This window comes from Narcine bancroftii, chromosome 5 (genome assembly GCF_036971445.1).
Source record: "Narcine bancroftii isolate sNarBan1 chromosome 5, sNarBan1.hap1, whole genome shotgun sequence".
NCBI lineage: Eukaryota > Metazoa > Chordata > Chondrichthyes > Torpediniformes > Narcinidae > Narcine > Narcine bancroftii.
Window position 1 is genome coordinate 93661577 of NC_091473.1, and position 18616 is coordinate 93680192.

Genomic DNA, 18616 nt, shown 5'->3' on the forward strand with positions numbered 1-18616 from the left:
TAGTGATTCCCGCAATTCGTTCAGGGGTAATTCGTTTCTGTCCTTTACTTATCTGGTGTCCCAGATATATCACAGTTTTCTCAACAAACTGTAACTTGTTTCTGGACACTCGTAGACCCTTTTTCCCCAGATAATTCAAGAGTCTAATGGTCTCTCTCCTCATTTCTTGTTCCTTGGGTCCTGATAATAGTAAATCATCCACATACTGCATTAGTTGGGAATCATCAGATTGTGGATAGTCCATCAGGATTTGTTCTAGCATTTGTCCAAACAGGTTTGGAGATTCAGTGAACCCTTGGGGCAATACAGTCCACCGAAACTGTCTCCGTCTACCTGTCCATGGATTTTCCCATTCAAACGCAAACATATCTCTACTTTCCTCTTCTAACGGACAAGTCCAGAAGGCATCCTTCAAGTCGATAACACTAAACCACTCATGGTCTGGGGGAATCCGACTCATAATAGTATAGGGATTAGGCACCACTGGGTGGTTTTCTTTCCCCTCTGGATTCAGCATTCATCTGTCGGATAGTCTGTACCATAACCTTTGTCGCCTTCTTTTGATCTTCTTCTTCTCTCTGCACATATACTTTTTGTGCCTTTTTTAACAGTTCACTTAGGGGTTTTTCACTCCAGTCCTCCTCCTTTTCTAGTTTCTTTCTAATGTCTTGCCATGATTTGGAAACAAATTCAATTCGAATAAGCTGTTCACCCATTGGTGTACTAGGGTCCACACCAGCATACTGTTGGACATTCTTTCTCACCCTCTCCAAAAAATCAGTAGGGGACTCGTCTTTCCCCTGGTGGTTCCCAAATGCCTTGGTAAAATTGTGACCCTTTGGCACAGCCTCCCGTATCCCTTTAATTGTCCACTCTCTATATTGTCTCATACTTGCCAATCCCTCGGGTGTTCGTTTGTCCCACCTGGGTTCATTTAAGGGATATTTTTGTTCATGGGGTCTAGGGTCCCCAGGTTGTTCATATTCCCACATGAGGAGGGCAGCCCGTCGAATCATCTGCCTCTCCTGGGGTGAAAATAATGTTCCCATTATTGCCTGCATCTCTTCCCACGTATATGTGTTTGGTCCCAAGAATTGGTCAAGCTGTTCAGCCAGTCCTATAGGATCTTCCAATAACTTTTTCATTTCTTTCTTAAATCCCCGCACCTCTGTACTAGTTAGGGGAACATTCACATATCCCGTTCCCCCTCCCGGTCCTCCCATAGGAACTTCTCTCAGGGGATTTAGGTTTATTGAAAACTTTGATGGTCCTGGACCAGTCTGGGATCTTGTCCAGGGTCGGTTTACCGGTGGAAGTTTAGGGTCCGACTCCCTTAATTCATCCTTTTTATCCCGGCCCCCTTCGGGGCAATCAGATTCATCACCTTTCCCCTCCGGTAATAAGCTTTCCTCGGGCGCAGTAGGCACCGGGGGAATATAAGGAGGGGGAAGGTTGTCCAGAGGTTCCCATTTCTTTTCTCCTGCCACTCTCAATTTAAAACATTCTGTTAAGGATCCTGGCCAGGGAACCCAACAAAATGCATATGCTGACTCTTCTTGATTCACCTTTGGTCTCGAATTTACATATATGTTTAATGCTTGTCTAACCCAATCCTCATCAGATCCAAATTTCGGCCACCAAACCGAGGAACCTTTAATAGGTTGTTTTGACCAAAGGAGACAATATTGGACCATCTTTTTCTTGTTTTTGTCCCGATATCTTTTACTATCCCAATTTTCAAACATTCTCCCCAAAGGGCTGTCAAGGGGTACTCCCAGGAATTGTCCTGAATTTTCAGACGAGCCCTTAGATTTTGATCCTCCCATTTTCCCACCTAGATCTGTTTATCGTTGCTGAGGACCCTCTCGCTCTGGACCCTACTCCCTTCCTCTCAGACGCCTCGTCGGAGGTGCTGTCCCTCCTTCGGTTACCGCTGAGGTTTTCCTGGGGTTGACCCCTCTCTTCTCGGCACTTCGTCGGAGGTGCTGTCCCTCCTTCGGTTACCGCCGAGGTTTCCCTGGGGTCTATCCTAGAGTCCCGCGACAGGGTTCTCACACAACGACAAAAGATCTATACTTAATCTATTCCGTTAGGTTTTTATCCAAACAGGTGTATCCCGTTACACCTGTTACCCAATCCCCACACCACAATCGTAAGTCGTCACTTACCGGTGTCTTCCCGGGGATTGAACCGTCACCCTTCTCCTCTCCGTCTTGTCGTGTCACCCTGTCCGGATACCACTCGCTCAAGCCGCCCGAAGCGACGAGCAAGGGACTAGGAGCCGCTGAACTCAGCGGGGTGCACCGCCTCCGATGTCCCTCTTCTCGCCTCCCCTCACGGCCGGAGTGTAGATCCCGGACGAGTCCCCATTTGTCAGAAATAAAACTTCTCACACATGAGTCTCTTTAAAACTGATGACACGACAAGCTTTATTTACAAGTCTGCAGAGTTGGACTCAACTGGTTTCTCACCAGTTAAGCCCCGATACATACAGTGCATTGATTTTTATACCTTTATTATTTGCCCTTCCCCTTCTTATTAATACTGTTTTAATTGGTTAGTATTACAAAAACATTCTAAGTATAACTGCATTATTAATTATCACGTTCGTTACGTACGCTGTGAACTCCACATTCACTGAATTCTGTTTCTCACACTTCTTATCAATCCTTTGTCTCCTGCATGTCTCTCACTATGACCATGAAAAGATAGGTTTAAAAAAACATATTCAGCAGCTCCTTCTGTCCTTGACTGCTAGTAAACTCTCTGTCCATTCTGGCTTCCCTGTTTATGATTAATCATCACATTTTAACTTAAGTCTTTTTAACCTAAATTCTCTATATCACAGTGGGGATTTGTTCCGGCATGGACTAGTAGGGCCAAACTGGCTTGTTCTGTGCTGTATATGGTTATATGGTATGTAGTTTTAGATTGCTATTTGTTTCTACTTTATATTAATATGTTGAATTTAAACATATATGTTGAATTTGATCATACATGTTTGAAAAATTGTTAATAAAATATTTTAAAAAAAGATTTGGAAAGGATCAATTTGCATCATATGAAAATGCTGAATAAATGGCCTCCATGTTTCTCAAATTTAACCAAAGGGTCAACAGTACCACTTCTAATTTTTTCTAAATGCAAACTTGCTATAGTTTGAGAAAACCTTTGAAATGTAGTAAGTGGTTTAGGGTCTTTCCATTTGAGTAGAATAGATCTCCTGGCTATTAAAGTAACAAATACAATCACATGACCAGCTGAAGCAGATAAGTGGCCAGGGTCCAAAACTGATGGTCCAAAAAGTGCAGGTAATAGGATGAGGTTGTAGGTCAATGAGCAAAACTGATAAAATATTATCAAAAATATCTTTCCAATATTTTTTCAAGGAAGGGCAGGAATAAAACTTGTCAGGAAAGCCACCTCAGAATGACATCTGTCACAGAGAGGGTTTATATAGGAGTAAAAACAAGCTAACTTGTCCTTGAACATTTGGGCCTATGAACCACCTTAAACAGTATCAAAGGGTGTCGAGCACACATTGAAGAAGAGTTAACTAATTTGAGAATTTTCTCCCATGTCTCTACAAGTTAAAGTATCTGAATTTTTCTTTCCCATTCATTCTTAATTTTATCATAAATCACTGGACACATTTTCAGGGTTAAGTCATAAGTTGTTGCTATTAAAAACTCTTCTGAAAAGGGTTTTAAACCTAAAATTTTATCAGTAACTTCAGTCTCCTGTGGCATCAGAAAAGTAGATAAAGTAACATTTAAAAAGTTGCTATAGGAAAGATTGCATTAAACTGGGAGCAAAAAAGCTTCATGAGGAAGATACTAGGACTGGGGGTTCTTCAGTTATAAGGGGAGGCTGGATAGGCTGGGACCTTTAACCATGGGGTGTAGGAGGCTGAGCTAGTAGAGGTATACAAAATCATACCAGGGACATAGGTAAAGTAAATTGTTATATCACCAGGGAACAAGAGTTTAATTCTAAAGGATGGGTTTAAGATAAGGAGATGGGGGGGGGGGGGTGGCCTGTCATTTGATTTCTAAGGGAACTGAGGGACATTTCTTTCACTGAGGGTGGTGCATCTATGGAATAACCCACAGAAGAAGTGGTATAGGTAGGTATGATTAAGACATTTAAAAGACGTTTGAACAGGTTCATGGATAGGAAAGGGTTAAAGGGATACGGACCAAGGGCAGGCAAGTGGCACTAGCTCATATAGACAACTTAGTCAGCATGGATGAATTGGGCCGAAGTGCCTGTTTCCATGTTGTATGCTCTATAGCTTCCTGGCTCCGCATCTGTTGTAAAACACTTCATCTTTTACCCACATGAAGATTGTGAATTGTATTTGCTCCACCAAAAGTAACAATACCACAGAACTGGCATCTTTCCTCAGTTTCTTTCTTTGGCTTGGCTTCGCGGACGAAGATTTATGGAGGGGGTAAAAAGTCCATGTCAGCTGCAGGCTCGTTTGTGGCTGACAAGTCCGATGCGGGACAGGCAGACACGGTTGCAGCGGTTGCAGGGGAAAATTGGTTGGTTGGGGTTGGGTGTTGGGTTTTTCCTCCTTTGCCTTTTGTCAGTGAGGTGGGCTCTGCGGTCTTCTTCAAAGGAGGTTGCTGCCCGCCAAACTGTGAGGCGCCAAGATGCACGGTTTGAGGCGTTATCAGCCCACTGGCGGTGGTCAATGTGGCAGGCACCAAGAGATTTCTTTAGGCAGTCCTTGTACCTTTTCTTTGGTGCACCTCTGTCACGGTGGCCAGTGGAGAGCTCGCCATATAACACGATCTTGGAAAGGCGATGGTCCTCCATTCTGGAGACGTGACCCATCCAGCGCAGCTGGATCTTCAGCAGCGTGGACTCGATGCTGTTGACCTCTGCCATCTCGAGTACTTCGACGTTAGGGATGAAAGCGCTCCAATGGATGTTGAGGATGGAGCGGAGACAACGCTGGTGGAAGCGTTCTAGGAGCCGTAGGTGGTGCCGGTAGAGGACCCATGATTCGGAGCCGAACAGGAGTGTGGGTATGACAACGGCTCTGTATACGCTTATCTTTGTGAGGTTTTTCAGTTGGTTGTTTTTCCAGACTCTTTTGTGTAGTCTTCCAAAGGCGCTATTTGCCTTGGCGAGTCTGTTGTCTATCTCATTGTCAATCCTTGCATCTGATGAAATGGTGCAGCCGAGATAGGTAAACTGGTTGACCGTTTTGAGTTTTGTGTGCCCAATTATGAGCTTATTGTCATATATATTGTACAATATACATATACTCTAAAATGCTTCCTTGCTACAGCTGAACAAAAAAATACATAATTTCAATTAAAAGGAGACAATGAATAAAAAAAAAGATAATAAATATTCACAGCTATCTTCATGAAAGGAAAAATTAACTTGCTTGTCAGATCATTTATTTTCTCAAGTAGCAAGTCTACTGTGTGCTGCTGGTGTGGTGGGCATATCAAAATATCTTTCCACATAAAAATTCTTAATTTCATGATTTGGAGAACAAATATTTGCTGCACTCAACTAATATTATAGATGAAATATCATTGTTTCATTTTTGTTTATTAGCTAAGTAACTCAACAGATTATTAGACACAGAATGGTGGTTTATTAAGCGACATTAGCTCAAAGTTGTTTCCCTCTAATCAACAAGAAGACTTGAGCTTTGCTGGACATTGCAAGAGTATTTAGAGAGATTTTGCTTTTCATATATCAGGTAAACTGCAGAACATGGGTTTACTTGCACCACAGGTGCAGAGTTAGTTAAACTCAGCAGTTTCAGGGTGGAATATTAGTTCAGGCTTCTGCCTGAATGGCATAAAATGGCCCCTTCGAGAATGTGCACAATTGTGAAAACTATCACATTAGAGGAGAATATGAGATGAGATGAATATGAGATGACAAAAATCCATTTCCACAAATGCTGCCTTCATAATCCCATTTTCTGTTGTTATTTCCAATGATTTTAAAAAATTTCAACCTCAGATATCATAGCAATCTCATATAGTCAGCTTGTCCCTCAAATAAACATGCCCACTTTTTTCTTAATTGTTTTGTTTTCTCAGTAGCATATTTCAGTGAAACCATAACTATTTTAATCTTGGTTTGGTGGCTACATTAAGAGCTGGTAGCAGATGTTTTTAAAGGCTGATTAATGAAACCATTATCCTAAGGTTCACAAGTTCGGTTTAATCATGTTTTGTTGTTACATGTGACAACACCTGAAGCCTTGAAACAAATATAATGGAAAATCATCACTTGATAGCACATTTCTTTTATTTATTTATTTTCCCCATTCTTCTTGTGTGGACCAAGACAAGTTAAATAATAATTCTGCCATGATCCATTTACCTCTGAGTTGAATACTCCATTTGCCAACTGTATGCCTATTGTTTTCCAAAAGGAGTGGGTTTCTGTTATTTTAAACTGTTTAATTGTGCTCAGTCCCATCCCCATAGAATGTTTGAATTCCTCGTGTGGCTTAACCTAATGAATACTTTAGATATCCAAGTGTACATTTTGTGTTTGCAGGGGAACAGCATCATGTCTGACATGGCTAAAGACAAGGCAGCTCGTTTATTGAAAAGGCGAGGTAGCTTGTCATCACTGAGCAGCCATGGCCTGATAGCAAGGGAGAACGTAGAGAAACAAAAGAAGTAAGTCTGATCTTTGCATTGTGTGCGTGGCTGACTAGATCCCTTCTCTGTTGTTTTTTTCTCTTTTCTCCATGTTTATTTCAAGATATATTGATTCACAAACTGAGCAAATAATGTTCCTTCAACTTTTTGATATAACTCTACTCATACAGTCACGGTTGGTCAAACATGGCAGGCTTTTTAAAAAATTCTAATTGTATTAATCTTGTGCAAAAGTATACTTGTGATTTCTATTTAAGCTAAATAATTAATGTTTTCATATATTCTTTGAAAATTCTCTTGAAAGGTGTAGTAAATTCCCATAGTTCAAACCAATCTCTGATGATCCTGTCTCTGGCAAACCCAAGTGAGAGGATTTTTTTAAATGATGTCTATTGGTATCTTTGAAAATGTTTTAGTTTAAATTAATCAAATAGACAAACATTCCTGTAACTTTTTCATATTTGGAGTGTGGGAATGTGACAAGTGGTGAGTTGGAGCCCAGAAATGGTGGAAAAAGCAACTTCAATTTCACATTGTGGAAGGATAATGTGAAGAGAAATTGAAATTGGATGATTTTATTAAAACTTTTATCTTGAATTATTATTGAGAAAAAGAATGATAATCAATACAGGTTGAGTATCCCTTATCCAAAATGCTTGGGACCTTTCAGTTTTTGGGTTTTTCAGATTTTGGAACAATGGAACTAAGCAGCACAGTCGCATCAGAAGAAAACCTGCATCAGTGGTAAACAGAAACAACAAACAACAGCAGGCTTTTTGAGTGTGACATGATGCCACAAGTGGAAAATTCACATGAAATAATGTTTAATACTTACAGAAAAAAAAATCTCTGCTTACAAAAAAGACCACCTTCCTGACCACCACCTTCCCACTGCCGCCAGTCCTGACACCTCCCCACTGCCAGTTCCAACACCTCCCTAGGGTCGCTGCCAATGGACCCTGACAGCTCCCCACCACTGCTGCTGGTCCCTGACACTTCCCCGCTGCCACTGCCAGTCCCGACACCTCCCCACCACTGCCATTCCCCACTCCTGCCCAGGAACCTGAGGTGACTTCTTTGATGTGGACGGCACCGCACCCAATGTTGAAAATGGAGTCGCCGTTGCTGACTCCGGCTGCAGCCGATGCTGAAGACTTGGACCCAGCTCCATTTGGAATCTTCCCGGCCAGAAGCAAAGATTTCATTTTTTTTTACTGTTATTGCAATAAAACTGGTGCCAACAGAGTGTCAGAGCCCCACAAGGGCAAGTCAGGTGTCAGCGCTAAATAATAACAGAGTTTGGCTTTTTTCAGTTTTCATATCTTCAGTTAAGGGGTACTTGATTGTATATATCAGGATTCTTTGGCTTGGCTTCGCAGACGAAGATTTATGGAGGGGTAATGTCCACGTCAGCTGCAGGCTCGTTTGTGGCTGACAAGTCCGATGTGGGACAGACAGACACGGTTGCAGCGGTTGCAAGGGAAAATTGGTTGGTTGGGGTTGGGTATTGGGTTTTTCCTCCTTTGTCTTTTGTCAGTGAGATGGGCTCTGCGGTCTTCTTCAAAGGAGGTTGCTGCCCGCCGAACTGTGAGGCACCAAGATGCACGGTTTGAGGCAATATCAGCCCACTGGCGGTGGTCAATGTGGCAGGCTCCAAGAGATTTCCTTTAGGCAGTCCTTGTACCTCTTCTTTGGTGCACCTCTGTCTCAGTGGCCAGTGGAGAGCTCACCATATAACACGATCTTGGGAAGGCGATGGTCCTCCATTCTGGAGACGTGACCTACCCAGAGCAGTTGGATCTTCAGCAGCGTGGATTTGATACTGTCGGCCTCTGCCATCTCGAGTCAGGATTAAAGGGAAAGTTAACAGACATAGGAAACCTTGGTTTTTGATGGATATTGGAGATTTGGTTAAGAGAGAGGTGTTTTGCAGGGAGAGGCAACAAGGAGCAAATGAGGTACGAGGAGTATAAAATGCAAGAAAAATCTTAAGAAATAAATCAGAAGGGCTAAAGAAAGACATGAGTTTGCTTTGGCAGACAAGGTGAAGGAAAAATTCTTTATGTATATTGAAAGCAAAAGGATGGTAAGAAATTTACAAGTATTTTGCCTGGATTTACAAGCATGTTGCCTGGACTTGAAGATCTAAGTCACAGAGAAAGGTTAAACAGATTAGGACTTTATTCCCTGGAGTGCAGAAGAATGAGGGAAGTTTTAATAGAGGTATGTAAAATTATGATGGGTATAGATGGAGTAAATCCAAGCAGGCTTTTTTCCACTGAAGTTAGGTGAGATAGAAACTAGTGGACATGAGTTAAGGGTGAAAGGGAAAAGGTTTAAGGGAAGATTTGGGGAACTTCTTCATGCAGAGAGTGATGGAGGTGTTAAATGAGCTGCCAGCTGAATTGGTAAATTGCTTCAGGGAGAAAAGTCCCAATATCAAGCCCCTCCTTCTTATTCAAGCCTATCAGACCTGGTAACATTCTTGTGAATTAGTCCCTGCTTGAATCTCTTCTAAAGCACTCACAGGGAGGTGGCTTAATGTTTCCATAGAACATGGAGATAGTACTTGTCAGCAATTTACTGTCTTCATTGAGCACTGAGATGGTAATCATCAAGATTCAAGATTATTTTATTGACATGTAATAAAATAGAAAATGTGATATGTCACAAAATTTAGTTTAGTCTACCATAAGGCAGACAAAGATTCGCTATCAGCAGATTGGGCGGCATGGACTCATGGGCCAAAATGGCCTGTTAATATTCTGTATGTCTAATTTTTTTTAAAATTACCCAGCACTACTTACGGCCAGAAGCAAAAGAGAGTCCCTCCCAGAGCCTGAATGTCCATGGCTTCGACTCCAGCACTTGTTCAGACACATTGCCTTCAGTCAAACTATTAGCAACCCGAGTTCCAGATCCACAGTTCTGACATTATCTGGAAGCCTCTAGCACCCTCATATCACAGTTCTGATACCTGGTACCACTTCCGCTAGTCTTGAGCCAGTCTCCAGCAGGCTCCAGCCTGGTGTGAGTCCCTTGACCGCAGTCACCCGCAGCCTATGTGGATTCCTCAACTCGAGTCACCAACAGCTGCTACCTGTGTGTTCTTCAGCCTTAGTCGCCCTACTGGTCAACAGCCAAAGTCACTTCTCCTCTACTTCTCCTTCTCAAACAGGATGCTGTTCTCTTCATTAGCTATTGCTGCTGTTGTTGGGCACCAGTGTGATGTCCAGGGATAGGCTATGGCTCTCCAGGAGTCCACTCGCTGTTTTGCACCAACCGAGAGATAATGCTCCTGCCTGAAAGTGCACAATTCAATGGAGCATTTCTCTTTCCTGCAGGAGCAAAACCATGTTCCTGATCTATGCCCACCTAATTTCCTCACCTCCTTTGTGAGCAGAGAAAGGTTGCAATCGTGCAAAGAGCTAACTCCAAAGAGCAGAGTGAAGAAGCAAGGGTTCGATGCTTGTGACTCGGAGACTGTCAGCCAGCACAGTTCAGAGTGTGGAGGTGATGGTGGGGTGGCCTGAAGGCCATCAGATTGTTATACCTTTCATCTACCAATTTCTCCTGGTGTCCAGAAAGCATGGACATATGGATTCTGTCAAGAGACCCAGGCAAGATGTGATATCTTGGACAGGTCTCTGGAGATAGGGTCTTTGTTGAGGGGCTTATCTTTGCCTCTGATCTGACCCACCCTCTGAAGTGGGCCATAATGATACATATGGCTGCAATAATTGAGTATTGCCAGGACCATTTATCGAAGCTGTTGAGCAGAAGCTAAATGCTGAATCAAACCACACCATATCAGTTTTGGACACACCATGGATTTTGGGAGAGGTGTTAGCAGAAAATAGTCACCTCTGAAGCTGCCCAGTTAGACTCCTGAAGTCTGAAAAGTTTCCATGTAAAAAGTGAGGAAGTTAACAAACTGGCACAATATTCTCATTTCTCATTGGACACTTCCATCACAGTCAAAGATTTTAGCTTTAATTTCCACTGGACATACTAGTGAATAGTGATATTAGGTGTAGAGTTAAAATGCAAATTGCAAACAAATTCTGCAAGCAGCCAATAGATGTTGACATATTTCTTGCTGTCTCCTCGTAACTTATTTGCTTGAAGTTTATAGCTAGTTTTCTCTGTATGTCTGAGATAAACATTCAGTTTTATTTTCATGAAAATCCAGACATTAGAAGCATTCTGACAACTTTTATTGATCGTTTAACCATTGTTTAATCATAGTTTTAGTACCATCTAACAAAGTTTTAATGGCTTGTAATGATGTAGTAACTGATATAATGTTTACTAAACCATGGAAAACTCAACTCAACTTTAGTAAGGATTTGTTTGAAGAAGTCATAGACAACAACAACATTCTAATTTCTGCAACCGATTATAAAGGAAAATAGTTGCAACAATTTTTAGTCAAATGGGGACCAACATTGATCTCACCTGAAATTAGTGAAACTAAATGAACAGCCTGGATGGGAAATACATCCAAATTTATAACAAAAAAGTACTATGCTCTCCAGAGTTAAAGTACAAAACCAGGGTTGCAGAGGTCAAGGGAAAGATGGGAGTTGGACTTGGGTGCGGTGATTTCAGAAAGAAGCTGGTCAGATTGGTGTAAGGACAGCATGACATCAATTATAAATGCAAAATATGGATTGGTTCACTATAATATTTTATACTAATTATTTCTTACCCCACAAAATTGCACGGATCAAAAGCCAAATTTTCAGAGATGTGCATCAGATGTGGGACTGAGACAGGAACTTTTCTATGTGCCACGTGGTCATGAATGAAGGTGAGGCCATTTTGGCAAGAAATCACAGAAAAAATTAATCAGGATAACAGGAGTGGCCTTCATGGGCAACCCAGAGCTGTATCTATTAGGTAATTTCATGGAAATAAACAAGTTGACCAAATATCAAATCTCATTTATAAAAAGAGCACTGGCAGAAGCGAAAAAAATATTGCAAACACTTGAAAGTCCAACTCCTCTCTACTTATAGCACAATGGACTACAGAAATGAACAACTATATAGCAATGGAAAAAACCACATATAACTTAAAGAATAAATATGACACTTTTGTAAAGGTCTGGCAGCCATACCTGGATCACATAGGGCCCAGATACAGTAATAAAAAAGAACAAAATGGTTATAAAAGTAACTATTAAACATACAAAAACATAGTTTCCCTAATTGTACTCTATAGATTTAAAATATATGTAAGCTCTGATGGTGGGTATGGGTGTGGGTGTGGGTGTGGGGGGGGGGGGAGGGATTGTTTTCTTTTGCTTTTTGTTGTGCTTGTAAGAAAAAGTTTAATTTATTGTATATTTAAAATTTTACTATGTATATTTAAAATGGTACTATGTATATTTTTGAAAAAAATCACAAATAAAATATTCCAAAAAAGCAATTTTTAGTCAATAAAAGATGGAATTAAGACAATAGAAAGTTGGAAATTGGATTTGGAATTTGGACTGAAGCGAATGGGCTCAATTTAGAGCATTTCAAACTCAAATAGACACGATCGTCAACAGTATCACCAAGGCCATTGTAGAAGTGGAAAAACTTACTAAAGGATTCCTTCTGTGTGTTTATTGCAACTTGGGAGACACCTTTGCTTGTCTTTTGAGGACTGTTTTGGTTTTGGAGTCATTGTTGTTCATGTCTGATGTGTGAGTGCGACGGTCAGCTGAGTGGATAAGATGACAGGCGCTCCTGAAGCTGCCGCACCTGTGGTGCCACGTGTCGAGAAGATGAAGGTCATGGAAAACCACTCTTCAGGCAAGACTGAATGAGGCAATAGAAAGAGAGGCAATAGAAAGAGAGGTAATGGCTGCTGGAGAATAAATCCCACAGAATTACTGCAAAAAAACATCAAAAGTATCTAAGATCGGCCACACAGAAATGGCTGAAGCTGGGCCACAAGGTGGTGGTGAGGATGATGGGCTATCAAAAGTGGAGACAAAGTCAGATATTAAGACAACCTCTGACATGCAGGATATCATGTGACCAGAAGATAGTGCATCAAATACAGGAAGCAGAAGAAGCAAGAGGATTTCTAGAGCAGGCTCCAGTGTTTTAAGTACGGCATCTACACACTTGAAGGTTCAGGCTGATGTGGTAGCTCTTGAAGCAGAAAAAGAAATCCTTCAAAATAAATTGGCCTGAGATGAGCGGGAGGAGTGGATAAGACGGGAGCAGCTGCAGAGAGAAGAGGAGCAGAGATAGGAGCAGCTATGGATGGAAAAGGAGCTGCAGGAGGAGCAGCTAAAAAGGGAGGAGGTGCAGCTAAAAAGGCAAAAGGAGCAACTGGTACAGGACAAAAGAACTGCTGTTAATCAGGTCAGGTCAAAGGCACTGGAAGGCTCAGAGGTATCCGGTGCTCAAAGTAAATTATCTAAAGCTGTGGAGTTACATTTGGAGGAAGGACATCAAAAAACAAAAATATTTAATATCAAGGCTGAGCTAGTGCCGTGGTTACAAGACATGTATGGATCTGAACTAGACAGGTTAAGGCACGGTGGTGCCTAATTTCAAACCCCCCCCCCAATAATGACCCCATTGGACTGAGATATAAGCCTAATGCCATCTTACGAAACAGATAATAGAAATCTGGGTAAACAAAGTAACTTACACCCAGGCATGACAAAGCAAGATGAAATGGCTGCATCATTAATTAATTTACAGGCTCTCTCTCCTCTGCCCAAGAGAAAGATTCCAGTTTTTGATGGTGGCACACTTCAATTCCAAGCATCTATGAAAAACTTTGAACATAGTATTAAAATTAAGAGCCAAAACTTGGAAGACTGTCTATATTATTTGCAACAGTTCACAAGTGGATCTTGTAAAACGGTGTAATGACATGGCCCAGAATGAAGGATTCCAAAAAGCTAAGTTTTTTCCGAAAGAAGCATTTTGGCAACAAGCATAAAATTTCTACACCTTTATGCACAGAAGGCTCTTTCATGGTCATCAATAAGACTGGATGACATGAAGGGATTACAAGCTTACGCCCTCTTTCAAAGAAGATGTTGCCACATCATGACAGAAATTGGCCATCTATGAGAGCTTGACGTACCTACTAATCACTTGTTTGAGTACTATTGGTACCATTGTAACCCCATACTACCTGTCGCATGGTCGGTTGGTCAGCAACTAAACTGGATCCCCCACCAGGATGAAAAGTAAGACCTGTCAAAGGGTGGACGAACCCTCTTATAGGGTCTACCGCAATCTAGGAAACACATGCAGTGAAGCGCAGAAAGGGCATCCCTTCTTAGTCTGGCCATTCACTGAAACAGAACTTTTCCCCCAGCCGTCTTAGATCTCACCATACCACTGGATCCAGGAGGGGATGTTTAGAGGGTGGATCTGGATGGACCAGTGCAACCCCTACTCACCTAAATCCATTCACGCACATGCTATTCCTTTTTGAGGAGAGGGGTATTCTCATACAAAACTCTACAAACTGACTGAAAAGATCTATCATCATCCTATGGGATGGATAGCCAGAAGATAGATAAATTACCCTACTGGATGAAAGAACTATAGAGAGATTCAGTTGTTGAATACCAGAAAAGAAACCATGTAACAGCAACCTAGAGGATTTGGTGGAGTTCATTGAAGTGGACATTGTGACAGATCCAGTGTGTGGAAAGATCAAAGACACTCAAACTGTAAGTAAAGAAACTGAGAGGTCCAAATCATACACTCAACCAAAATTTTTAAAATGTACATTTGCCACCTCACTGCCAAATGCAGGATAAAGAAATTAAGAACAATGAACATTTTCTTGTTGCAAAAAAAGTTTGTTCTGTAATGACAAACATACTTTGGAAAAGTGGGCACAGATGGAAAAGAAGATGCATAGGGAGAAAATCGCTTTTCCAAAGGAAAATGGAGTATGTTTTGGCTGTCTGTATAAAGGACACGTCAGCAAAAACGGCAGGAAGTGACTCAGCTACGACATATCCAGTCAAAAGTATCCCAAAATGCTACATATCTTTCAGGAAAAGGATACGGAAAAGGAACAAACGACCAAAAAAAGAAACAGATGAAAACAGTGCAGAAGCCTTGGTATTGACAAATGGTTTTACTGGGGCTGGAGAAAATGACTGCGAATTTTTGATAGTACCTGTACAGGTCAAGGCCAAGAAAGGAAGTGTGTACTTATGCATTTCTTGACCCAGGAAGCACTGCGTCATTTTGCACCATGGGGCTTAATTTTCAAGGAAGAAATACAAAAATTCTATTGAGAACTATAGGTCAAGTTAAACACATTTGTTTCAGGCCTGGAGATCGGTGGACTGGATAGTAAAAATATTTATGTGCCCAGGCAAGACTATGCCTGGGCATAAAGGAAACATCCTGCATCAAAATGACATTGAACTATGGATGCATTTGAAAAATGTTTGTTTACATGAAATTAACTCTGAAGTTGGTTGCTGATTGGTTGAGATATACCAAAAGCTCTGGAACCACTAGATAAGATAAGGCATGTGGGAGATGGACCTTATGCAGTCAAAACTATGCTTGGTTGGACGATTAATGGAGAAAGGTTCAAAAATCAATCAGCTATAAGTGTCAACCTTGATAACCTGTGGGAGCAGCAGTTCAAGAATGACTTTTCTGAGTGCATCGGGGACAACCAAGAACCTTCAAGGGAAGACCAGCAGTTCTTTGAATCAGTGACAAAATCTGCCAAGCTGGTTAATGATCATTATTGCATTGGATTCCCTTTGGAGATAAGAGAAATAGGCATGCCTGATAATAGAAATGTAATTGAACAACGTACACTGAATTTAAAGAGAGGATTCAAGAAAGATTCTTACTTTCATTCAGACTGCACCAAATTCGTGCTGACATGATATCCAAAGGATATGCAGAGAATGTACTAGATGATATCTTGGAATGTGGTGATAGCAAAAAATAGTACTTAACCACCATGGAGTTTTGCATCCACAGAAGAAAACATTTTGTGTGGTGTTTGATTGTGGAGAAACCTTTCAGGGAGTTTCACTAAATTCTCAACTCTTATAGGGTCCTGATTTGACCAATACGTTGATAGGAGTCTTAACTAGATTCCGTAAAGAACCTGTTGTCATTACTGCAGACATTGATGCAATGTTCCATCAGAAGAAAGGACCAAATGAAGATCATGACTTGTTACAATTCCTTTGGTGGCTTAATGGAAACTAGAGTCAGAACATGGTAGAATACAGAATGGAAGGGCATCTATTTGGAGTGACTTCATCATCATGTTGTGCAAATTTTGACTTTAGGAAGTGTGCTAAGGACAATATGGGACAATTTAGCTCTCAAGCTATAAGCACCATCAGGAATAACTTCTATGTGGATGACTGTCTCACTTTTACAGACACAATGAAAGAAGCAATAGCTCTTTATCATGAGTGAAGAGCAATCTGTTTCAAAAGAGGCTTTTTACTTACCAAAGGAACAAGTAACAGTTGCCAGGTATTGGCTGCCATACCTGAAATAGAGAGAGCAAAGAAATGAAGAATATGGACTGAGACCATGACAGCCTTCCTGTTGAGAGGATTTGAGGTGTACAATGGTGTGTTCAGTGTGATGTTTTTAAGTTCAAAATCATTTTGAAGGACTGACCTCTCACAAGAAGGAGAATTCTATCATCAGTCAGTTCGATATATGATCCTCTAGGAATATTGGCACCAGTTGTCCTGACTGCCAAGAAGATCCTGCAAGGTTTATGTAGGAAGAGGATTGGTTTGGATGATGCGATACTAGAATCCATTGTACAGGAATGGACATTTTGGATTCAGGATCTTCAAGATTGACAAATGCTTCAAACCCACAAATTACAGACCTGGAACATATAACGACATTCTAATTTCTGCAAGCGATTATAAAGGAAAATGGTTGCGACATTAAGTATGCTTCCGGCATTAATAAACATTGATCAAAAAAAATCATAGATCAAAAAAGTCCAAAACTATTTTGAATTGGGCACTATTTCACCCAAAGATGATCTCCCGCAATGTTTACTCCAAGTCAAAATTGGACTTCATTCCTCTTGAATCCAACTTCTAAGTTAGAATGGCCTTTTGAAAAGTTTGATGAGGAACGTTTGGTTTCTGAAATTTCATTTTGACCAACAAGGTGGCCCTTCTATAAGCTTCTCTTTGCTGCTTTACTTTCAATGTTTGATTTTCCATTTGGTATGAACATAAGTGATCAACTTCCTGGTGGTGCCTGTGTGACTTTTGTTTAAAAGACCAGTTCATTAAGTAGGTTGCTGTGATCTGATTTGATTATCATCTTGGTTGAAGGAAAGAAGTGGTATTGTATACATTGCTGGTAGTGCCCTAATGCAGTTAGCATGACAGTATTACAGTGCCAGCAACACGGGTTCGAATCCAGTGCTGTCTGTAAGGAATTTGTACGTTCTTCTCGTATCTGCATAGGTTTCCTACAGGTACTCCAGCTTCCTCCCACCCTCGAAAGGTGTACAAGGTTGCAGGTTAATTTGGGTTTAATTGGCTGGCATGGGTTCAAGTGTCCAGAATCAGCTTCTAATAATAATTGAAAAGTTTAACATCCTGACCTGAATATTATGGTATTCCCAATGAACTGGCTGTTACAGGTTATGAATGCTGTACTAAAAACAGCCAACTGCATTCGTTTGCTACAGGAGCTTATTTCTGCACAAACTCTGCACATTATGGAAAGCTTTTGTCACCAGTTTACAGGGATTAAAATGTCATTCTCTAAGACTAGGCTGTTTTTCCAAGTGCCTCCTACTAGATGATGGCAACCCCTGATTACTCGGGTGCTGTATTATGGACCCATATGCAACATTAGCAGGATAAGTGCCCGATCAGAAGATTTAAATGGAAATGACTGCAAAGTAAAATAGCATGGACATGTGGAACAATATCTTTTAGAATGACTCTAATTATAAAAGTTTGTAAATATTTACACGGAAAGTACAATTAGATGAGGGGGTTAATGTACTGGAGAGATGAGCTTGGAAGTGATGGCTTGCCTTTATTACTTCATGATTTGCTTTTTCCTCTATATAAATGTTATGAATGGCATATAAAATACCATTTGTGGTACAATATTCCCTTCATTTCCTTAGGAAATTCAACTCATTTTACCATTATATCTGCAAGGATAAATCTAAATTTTATTCCATACTCTTTATCTCTAAAAAATTATTAAATGTAGATTTTAGACAAAAAGTCATGTAACAAAGAGCTAAAATATTAGAAATTTAAAATTTTTTCTAGTATGTTTGGAAGAAAATGACCACACATGTACCTGAGGAATCATAACCTAATTTCAGCAAAGTGCTAAGGCTTGTTGAACACGTCCATCAAATCCAGTTTCTCCAACCTATCCATGTAATTGAAACCTCTCATTCCCAAACTCATTCTTTTAAAATATTTCCAGAGCCCTATCAGGGGCCTTAACATCCTCTCGCGTGATGACCAGAATTAGTTACGATAAGTTAGTGATCTTTTGTCAATTAATCTAATCCAGTGGTTTTAAACTTTTTTCTTTTCACTCACATACCACTTTAAATAATCTTCGTCCGCGAAGCCAAGCCAAAGAAGAAAGAAAAGAAGAATGCCATAGGTGCTCTGTGATTAGTAAGGGATTTCTTATGTGAGTGGGAAAGGAAGGTTGAGAATCACTGCTCTAGACCCAATTGTTACTGAATTATTTTGCTTGAGAAAAATTGTCATTGGCCCATTTCCTTTGGAGTTATGAAACCGGGCACATAACGAGTCAATTAGGGAACAATTAAAACAGTGGTTTTCAACCTTTTTCTTTCCATTCACATACCACTTTAAGTAATCCCTTACTAATCACAGAGGATTACATAAAGTGGGATATGAGTGGAAAGAAAAGATTGAAAACCACTGATCTAATCTATTTCTGATTGTACTCCGTCTCAGA

The 18616-nt window shown here is 40.7% G+C and overlaps 1 protein-coding gene across 4 annotated transcripts in view; it reads left to right on the top strand.

The window, feature by feature from the left end:
* Positions 1-18616, top strand: part of dynlt5 (dynein light chain Tctex-type family member 5) — a 43240-nt gene that overhangs the window by 7175 nt on the left and 17449 nt on the right. For all 4 annotated transcript variants that reach the window (XM_069938369.1, XM_069938373.1, XM_069938371.1 and 1 more), the window contains exon 2: positions 6544-6668. In XM_069938369.1, the coding sequence (XP_069794470.1) occupies positions 6556-6668 (113 nt within the window). In that variant the 5' untranslated portion in view covers positions 6544-6555. The remainder of the gene's footprint in view (positions 1-6543; positions 6669-18616) is intronic.